We start from the raw sequence: 9963 nt of genomic DNA, 5'->3' as shown, positions 1-9963 counted from the left end.
ATAAGTGATACCCAGGTGATACCGCTCCATCTCTCACCCACTCTGTCTCTCACCCGCTCCATCTCCCATCCACCCGATACCGATCCATCTCTCACCCACTTGCCGTAAGTGACTCCCAGGTGATACCGATCCGTCCGGCTTACGATCTCGGAGGTCACGTTGTAACGCCCTGGGGCGTGACTGCGTGATCTCCGAGATCGTATGCCAGATGGATCGGTATCACCCGGGTGTCACTTACGGCAAGTGGGTGAGAGAAGGAGCGGTATCAGGTGGGTGGGAGATGGAGCCGGTGAGAGACGGAGCGGTATTGAGTGGATGCAGTGTCATCCGGGTATCACTTACGGCAAGTGGGTGAGAGATACCGATCTGCCAGCAGATCTGCTAATGTGGAATTGCTTATATCTTTTATACATATGTGAGTGGCATATTCAATAACATTTGTATACGGAATTATGCTATGTGACATCATTTTACCCTTACATGAGCAATATTTGGAATATCAGTAATATCAGTAATATCAGTAATATCGATACAGATATATCGGCAAAAGTGAATATCGGCTCTCCAATAATCGGCTTTTCCGATAATCGGTTGATTCCTAATATGGTCATGTTGCTAAGGCAAGTGTCTGTGCATTATATAAGCAGCTCTACCGCTTCTTGTAAAATGGTAGTAGTGCTAAGTTGATTTTTTAGCAATTTCTAGAGCGCTTTATGTTAAAACAACATCATGTAAATATCCTTGTACCCAGTAAATGCAAACAAGTTCATTCACTTAAACATTAACCGATAATGTTCTTATTCTTTAATATAACAACTATGCATCCTTGTTCACATATACATTTCAAGATGATCTTCAGCAATTATTGAAAGGACTTTGTGCTGTTTTTATTGTTACCCTGATTAATCATTAGGAACTTCTTCTTACTGCTGTAGATGTGCTGCAGTTAGATCTCCACCCTGCGTTAAACTCATTTCTAGGGACTTTGCACCCAATCCTCCTATTCTGAATACGCCATTCCAGCGTGTAATAATTAATCAATAAGCTTTATGGTGCTGCTCTGCAATACAAACTGTTTCCTGGTTAGAGTGAGGATTGTGTAACAGTCCTGCCGGTACAGAGTAGACAGTGAAAATGTCCACCAGGTACCACCAGGCCGCAATAGACGGTTATCTGGATATCTTGAAAGAAGCCACTAGGAAGGATATTAACACATCAGATGGAGATGGTATGACACCCCTTCTCTTAGCAGCCTATCACGGGCATCTGGATGTCTTGGAGGTTGTGTGCAACCGCGGGTAAGCTGATATATTACCTATCTATCATTAAAACGCTAACCAAAATATTTTGAATAGCCACTAAATAGAGTATTTCCACCCAGTTTATGTGGATAGAAGTTATTAGGATTAATAATTATGAAGAGCTTCCATAACTGATCAAACAAAATATATTTTTAAAGTAAGGCTGGATACACACTATACAACTTTTGTTGTTGGATTTCCTTTAGATTTACCTTCAACTATGTAGTGCAAGGGCCTGCCTGATTGCAAGTATTTTGAAAGTGTTTAGGTCTGACCTTATATTATATGGTTTTGGTAAATCTAAAGGAAAAAATCTAAAGAAAGTTGTATAGTGTGTATCCAGCTTAAGAATTTATAGTCGAAGACTACTTCCTGTCCAGTAATCTTGTACAAGAAAAGTGTCAGCTATCATTTGTCAATGTTGTGGGTACAGTCTGTCTGTCAGGGCTAGATTACAGAAATTAATTAATAAATATACGATGTAACTACAAAAATGTGTTCAATTTTGTTCAAAACTGTGTTTTATGAGTCCAACCTGTAAATGATTGTATGGCTTATTTCAAACAATAGTTTAGGAAAAGCAGTAATGTTCTCACTTTGTCTAATATTTTCTATATTACTACCGAAAAAAAAAATCTATTCTAGAGCAAATATTTTCTTTTTTTTTTTTTTTTTGCACGTGTTAAAATCTGTATTTTTTTGATTATAAAATTAGTTTAACGTTAAAGTAGAACTATAAGCAAAACTTTTTTATTTTGGATAGAGTAAGGGAGGGTTATAACCTCTGTCATATTTTTTTTTTTCGCCGTCTCTGTCCCATTGCAGGGATTTTCATTCACTTCCTGTCCCATAGCCAAACAGGAAGTGAGAGGGAATCCCTGCAGATTAAGGGAATTCCTTGGAGACTCCCCAGTTCACCAGAACTAGTGTCCCCATTGGAAGATTTCCCCTCTATTACTTTTCTGGTGACCACCCAAAATTTCGTTTTTTCTTTTACTGTCAATAATAATAGTAAACAGAACACATAGAGTGGGTAAATCTCTATTCAAATCCATCTGAAATCTATCCAAAACTAAAAAAAAGTTTTGCCTTTAGTTGTACCTTAACCGCTTGCCGACTAGCCGCTGTAGTTTTACTGCGGAAGGTCAGCCTAGCGACACAGGGGAAGCTGATCAGCGGGTCTGGGGGCCACGACTGCTGCCGGGCACCCGTGATCGCTCCCCGTGGAGACAGAACAGCGGTCTGCTGTTGGAAACACGGCAGGCCGCTGTTCTGTCAGGTATGAACACAGGGATCATGTGCTCCTCCTATTTAGGAACACAGGTCTCTGTGTTCATGCCGCAAGCCCATCAACCCATACAGTTAGAAAGCACTCACTAGGGACACATTTAAACCTTTTATCGCCCCTGGTGTTAACCCCTTCCCTGCCAGTGCACTAATTACTAGGGATGTAACGATATCGAAGATATCGCGATATCGTATCGTCGTGGTCGTCTCAATATCGTCGTGATTGTGTCTCGATATCGTCGTGGTTGGGTTACAATATTAAAAGGATTAAAAGGGTGTCCGTCAAAAAGCAAGAGGAATAAACACAGTCCCGCGGAACAAATCATTGTTAACTACATAGTCCAGAGTTTAAGGATTTTTTTTACTGTTTTTTTTTTTTTTTTTTCTTGCAATGTAGATATTTTGATCTTTCTGATGAAAAACGTGAACATAAGCTAAATGATAGGTCAGTGTTTTTTTTAAAGGCTTTTTGACTGACTATTTTATTTAAGTTTAAGTTATGTTCCTAAATACCAGTTTTAAAAGGCTGCCTTTATTTGCCTTGCACATTTAAACCTGACTTAAAGCGGAGTTCCAGCCATTTGACTCACCTGTCCAACGGTCCAGCGATGCGGCCGCCGGGAGCCTCGATCCCCTCCCTCGGCGCCGGCATCACTGCTGTGGGCACCCGGCTGTTACAGTTTGCGGCTTCACAGCCGGGTACCCACTGCGCATGCGCGAGTCGCGCTGCGCGCCGTGATTGGCCGGCAATCTTCTGGGACCTCTGACGTGTCCCAGAAGATTGCAGGGAGGGAGGGGGAGAGGAGAACTTCCGCTCAGGGCGCCGCGGCGCTCCGAGCGGAAGTGGGAGCGGGTACCTGTCAAAACTAGGTACCCGCTCCCCCCCCCCAAAAAATGACATGCCAAATGTGGCATGTCGGGGGGTCAGGACTCCCTAAAGCGGAAGTTCCACTTTTGGGTGGAACTCCGCTTTAACTTGATCTTTGTTTGCACTTAAAGGGAATTGCCTATTGTTTGTTTACAATTGTTCTAGCTGCTTCTTAACTTGAACATTGCACAGAAGAATCAGTTATGCAACCAAATATTACTATACAGAATATTGATGTTCCTGACTACAACTTGCACTTTAAAAGCACTATGTGATCAGTGTTTTATGTTGTCATGGATCCATAAATACAACAATAAATTGCCTGTTGACTGGCAAAAGCAGAATAAATGTTGGTATTTTTTCGCTATTATCATCACAAACACTATCATGAGCTATTTAACAATACCGTGAGCTTTTCCACAATATCGCAATAAATATCGTACCGTGAGGTCAATATCGAAATTGTATCGTACCGTGAGATTTTGATATCGTTACATCCCTACTAATTACCGTAGTAATGTCACTGGTCCCCCTAAAAGTGTCAAAAATATCAGTTAGGTGTCCGATCTGTCTGCCGCAATGTCACAGTCCCACTAAAAATCACAGATCGCCGCCATTACTAGTAAAAAAAAAAAAATAAAAAATAAAACTGGCATAAATCTTTCCCCTAGTTTGTAGATGCGATAACGTTTGCGCAAACCAATCAATTTACCAAATATACCAATTTACCAAAAATATGTTGCAGAATAAAAATTGGCCTAAAATGATGAAAAATTTGATTTTTTTTTTTTTGGGGGGGGGGGGGGGGGATATTATAGCAGAAAGTAAAAAATATATATATATTTTTTTTTTTTCAGAATTGTCGCTCTTTCTTTTGTTTATAGCGCAAAAAACAAAAATCGCACAGGTGATCAAATACCACCAAAAGAAATCTCTATTTGTGGTAAAAAAAAAAAAGGACATCAATTTTATTATTGTACAGCATTGCACGACTGCGCAATTGTCAGTTAAAATAACGCAGTGCCGTATTGCAAAATAATGGCCTGGTCATTAAGGGGGTAAATCCTTCCAGTCCAGAAGTGGTTAAAGCTCCCAGGACATCAAATATTTTCTGAAAGCAGAAGCCTTGTAAAATAAAAAGTTGTTTTTTTCTGTTGCAATATATTTGCACAACGCTTTATCAAACTAATATTTTCAGGATAAAATATATTACATTAAATTTTAGTGAAAACAAACACAATATAATATCCACTTTTTTGTACAGTAAAATATAAAAGAAGGGGTTGCATCAAGCAAAAAGATACCAAAAATGTCAAGTCCTAAATTGTGTGTGCCCCTGATATTGTGAAAAATGATGGTACCCAAAATTCTCCACAGGCAATGCTTTCAAAGCCTATACACCTCATCAGTTTAGAATAGACCATGAATCATGGCCCTAGAATCGCTCTTACTCAAACATTTACTGCAATACCTCACATGTGTGTTGCAACCAAAGTCTACAGACATATTCACACCCTGTGCTACATTTAATTGATGTCCTTTTTTTCCCACAAATAGAGCTTTCTTTTGGTGGTATTTGATTTTTTTTTTTTTTTTTTTTTGAGCTATAAACTAAAAAGAGTGACAATTCTGAAAAGAAAAAAAAAAAATTCACATTCTGCTATATAACATTCCCAAAAAAAATTTAAAAATCTAAATGTTTTTAACATTTTATGCTAATTTGTTTTCTGCTACAATTTGTCAAAATAAAAAATAGCAATAAGCGTATTTTAATTGGTTTGCGCAAAAGTTATCGTGTCTACTAACTACGGGAAAGATTTATGTCATTTTATTGTTTTGTTTTTTTTTTAGTAGTAATGGCGGCAATCTGCAATTTTTAGCGGGACTGCGACATTGCGGCGGACAGATCGAACCGCTAACTGACATTTTGGACACTTTTGGGGGGACCAGTGACATTACTACAGTAATCAGTGGTAAAAATATGCACTGTTACTGTAATAATGCCATTGGCAGGGAAGGGGTTAACAGTGTGGGTGATCAAGGGGTTAAATGTGAGCCTAGGGGAGTAATTCTAACTGTGGGGGGCGGGGCTTGGGAAATGATCATAGAGACATGTAAACCTATATAGAAGGATCACAGGAGCTCGCCCCTTAGCTGCAAGCGCGACCGACGTATACCTACATCGGTTCACGCAGGAGGGGCTGCCTGTCGCAGAATAACTGCGGTGGGCGGTCAGCCCCGTGCAGGCAAAGTGACGTATGGGTACGTCACTCGCCTGCGAGCCAATAGGGGGCGAGCGCGTGCCGCCGGAGGCGCGCTCCCGCACCCGCTCGCTCACTGTGATCCCCGCTCGTGTGACCAGCGGACCCGATGTCCGCCGGTCACTCGTGATCGTCCGTTACAGAGGGAGAAAGGCAGACGGCTGATGTAAACAAAGCCGTCTGTCATTCTCCCTTGTGTAAGTGCAGAGATCATACGATCCTGCTATGTGTCATTTTTACAGTAACAGTGCATATGTATAGCACTGATTACTGTAGTAATGTCACTGGTACCCCCAAAAGTGTCAAAAATGTCAGCCAAGGGTCCGATCTGTCCGCCGCAATGTCGCAGTCCCCCAAAAAAAAATCGTAGATCGCCGCCATTACTCGTTAAAAAAAAAACAACAAAAATGACAAAAATCTTTCCCTTAGTTAGTAAACGCAATAACTTTTGCGCAAACCAAACATATGTAGCAGAAAACAAATTGGCCTAAAATGTTAAAAAATTTAGATTTTTACATTTTTTGGGGGGGGGAATTTCATATAAAAAAATGTGAAAAATATTGTTAATTTTGCAAAATTGTCGCGCTTTTTTTGTATATAGCGCGTGATCAAAAAATCGCACAGGTGATCAAATACCACCGAAAGAAAGCTCTGTTTGTGGAAAAAAAAGGACGTCAATTTCATTTGGGTACAGCGTCGCACGACCGCGCAATTTTCCGTTAAAGTCATGCAGTGCCGAATCGCAAAATAGGCCCTGGTCAGGAAGGGGGTAAAATGTTCCAGGGCTTAAGTCTTTAAGTGGTTAACTTATATTCATAATAGTAAATTGAACTAATAGAGAGGGTGAATCTCCCTAACTGGGACACAGACAGCAATAAAACCCGTGTGATAAGCCTTTGCACTTAAATACCAAAATTAAAATTATGTAGCTGCCCCTTTAATGTGCATTGTATTACACTATTGTAAATCTTGAAAGAACAAAAAGTGGTGCTTACAGCATATACATAACAAAGTAAAACAAAAATATATTGAATAGATAAGTAAACATCCAAAAATCCTTATATTCCATCCATTCCAGTCCATGTGTTGGAAAGCTTAAGGAGGTCAAATTTTTCTGGTGAGTGAGCAGTAAAATCACAGGGTGAATTCTTCAGTTTGGTGGTGTGCAAGAGGACATTATTGTGTTTGGTCGCTATTGGTGGACTTTTTCTTATGTGGTGGGCCATATGGACATTTCTAATAACACTTTGCTGTCTAACATATGGACTCATAACATATAAGGATTTTTGGATGCTTATTTATTTAATAAACTTTTTGTTTGTTGTAATTTGTTGAATATATGGTATAATCAATAAAAACCTGACAGGTATTCTAATCTCGCACTACTCGCTCTAAACTAACAAAAAAACAAAATAAAATTGCCTTTAGTTATACTTTAATTTTTTTTATTACATTTGTTTTTGTTTTGTTTTTCCTTTTTTAATTTTTTTTTTCATTTAACTTTATTTCTATTACAAATGGGTTAACATGTCACCTCTGTGATAGAATTGGGCAGGTAAAAAATACACTTTATGGAGACATTTGAGGGCTAATAGACCGTTGGCCCCTTTCACACTTGTGCAACTTGTCATGCAGCTTTGCACGACATGTTTTTCCCCATGTTTTCCAATGATACCCATTCACATATGCGCAACTTAAAATTGCAGCAACTTTAAAGTAGTTCATGCACTACTTTGGTCTGAATTTCATGAAACTTGAGTGCCATAGACTTCAATGTTAACCCTCAGAAGTTGCATACAAATCATGCCTGAATGTTATACAATGCAACTTGTGTGCAACAGTTGTCCATAAAGCCCCGTACACACGTACCGATCGTCGGCATACAAATGTTCGTCTTTTCTCCCCGGGATGTCGGTGTCTGTTGAAAAGTGCAAAGACAGCACAAGGACAGCACAAGAATTTTGTCTGCAGACTTCAGCTGACTGCAGAAGTGATGTCATGTAATGGTTAACTTTCCCTGTGTTTTTAATTTTCTGAGCATGCCCAGTCTTGCAAATCTGCGGTCTGTCGGCCGAATTCTGTACTGACAGGCGAACAATCGTCCGTTCTGGTGTCCGCAGACAAAAATTTTCATGTTTGCAAGAAAGACTTTTGTCCGCGGATTGTGCGCAGACAGCTGTCGGAGGCACCATACTAACACGCATACAATCGGCAGATCTTTCGTCCGCCGACGTTTGTATGCCGACGATCGGTACGTGTGTACGGGCCTTTAAGGCCCCTTTAACACTTATGTGACCTAAAAGTCGTGGGATTTTACAGCGATTTTGTCGCAATTTTTTGGCCACGATTTTACTGGATTTGAAGCAATGCCTATGTCTACGGACCTCAAAACGCATTAAAATCGGCCCAAAGTAGTGCAGGGACTACTTTGAAGTTGTTGCGACTTGAAGTTGTACAGATATGAACAGTACTCATTGGAAATCATGGAGTACGACTTGTCATGTGACTTTGCAGTCCCAAATCGCAGGACAAGTCACACAAGTGTGAAAGGGGTCTAAAACTGGTCAAATCCAAATTACACCCATCCAAAGTTGCGTCAAAGTTGCACCAAAGTTGCACTCCAAAGTCGGCGCAACTTTGGAGTGATACAAGTGTGAAAGGGGCCTAAGAGTCTCTCCTGTCCTCCAATGCAGCTAATCAATCACAGATCACACTTGATTAGCTGCTTCCTTGGCTACAGCAGCTAGAGAACTACAGCTCTGAAACCAAAAGTGCTCAGAACAGAAGATGAGATTGGTAAATGGATGTTCTTTGATCTCCTACCACTTGCCATCCTGAAACCTTTCATTGTAGCCCCGGGAAGAGTGGCAGAGCCCAGTAACCACAGAGCGGGGGCCACACAACACTGCCAAAACCGTAAAAGTGATCACTTAAACATGACAGCCGGGAGCCAGCTGAACAAAATGGTAACAAGTTCATGGCTGTAGTACATCCAAGGAGGGGAATTAGATACGTGTTTTTTTTTTTGTTTTTTTTTTTGTTTTTTTTTTTTTTACCTATTTTAGATCTCTATAAATTCATGACAATGTATCTTTTCACTTGAGGAGTAAAAATTGGAGACAAAAGTACAGAAAGTTTTAAATCTCAGTCACATCTTTATTACTTTGTCTCCACTGGGGAGAATAACCCTCACCTTTTGTTCCAGTGACTTTGTCACTAAGACAGAATGGAACAGGAAAGTCAAATGCAAACTGTTGGAACGGTGGTAGAAAATAAATCGCTGAATGGGGGCATAATGAAGAATTCAACTATTCAAATATCAAATATTGGTTTTCCCCTCACTTTTGGTAGATTTTCTCTTACTTTCTATCATGCGTCTGAGACAAGCTAGGAAGGTAACTCTCCCCAATCAAGGACTGCAAAACTGTTGGAAAGCTACAGGACTACAGATATGTCTTCTTGTTAGTGGTAATAAAAAACATATACCTAATGCATATCATTAATATACATATGGATTACAACAAAGAGTGTATATCATAGTGAAAATTATATGTTATCACAATGGGGAGTGATACAATTAGTCCCAAAAGATTCAACTCAATATCCAATGGTGCTGGGTGTGATAAACGTGAAAAATGATGATGAAGTGAACTAGTGCTGAAAAAAAGCTGGAAGTGATCCAACGTAGGGTGTGACACTTTGCCACCACATCTTACCAGCTATTGCAGTATACAAGGCATGTGAAAAAGGTAGAAATCAATCCAGGGAGAACCTCTTGTGACAGACCTATTGGGAGTGATAAGTTCCCACACCTTTATGCAAAGGGGCTTCTTACCAGATCCCAAATGTTTAACCACTTGCCTACAGTGCACTTTCACCCCCTTCCTGCCCAGACCAATTTTCAGCTTTCAGCGCTCTCACACTTTGAATGACAATTACTCAGTCATGCAACACTGTACCCATAAAAAATTTGTGTCCTTTTCTTCACACAAATAGAGCTTTCTTTTGATGGTATTTATTCACTACTGGGTTTTTTATTTTTTGTGCTATAAATAAAAAAAGACTGAAAATATTGTGAAAAAACGCATTTTTCTTTGTTTCTGTCATAAAATTTGACCTTACTTGATCACACCTGATGTACTGAAGGCCTATCTCATTTCTTGAGACACTAAAAAGTCAGGAAAGTACAAATACCCCGCAAATGACCCCTTTTTGGAAAGTAGACATTCCAATGTATTTAATAAGG

General features: G+C 39.8%; 1 protein-coding gene across 1 annotated transcript in view; it reads left to right on the top strand.

Annotated features, from left to right (window-relative positions):
- The first annotated feature begins 1061 nt into the window (after positions 1-1061).
- Positions 1062-9963, top strand: part of ANKS4B (ankyrin repeat and sterile alpha motif domain containing 4B) — a 53527-nt gene continuing 44625 nt past the window's right edge. The window contains exon 1 of the mRNA XM_082260899.1: positions 1062-1298. Within this exon, the coding sequence (XP_082117025.1) occupies positions 1135-1298 (164 nt within the window). The 5' untranslated portion in view covers positions 1062-1134. The remainder of the gene's footprint in view (positions 1299-9963) is intronic.

This window comes from Pelophylax lessonae, assembly GCF_965119305.1.
Source record: "Pelophylax lessonae genome assembly, chromosome: 6".
Classification (NCBI taxonomy): Eukaryota; Metazoa; Chordata; class Amphibia; order Anura; family Ranidae; genus Pelophylax; species Pelophylax lessonae.
The sequence above is the reverse complement of the archived record's forward strand: the minus strand, read 5'-3'. Positions and strand labels throughout refer to the sequence as shown.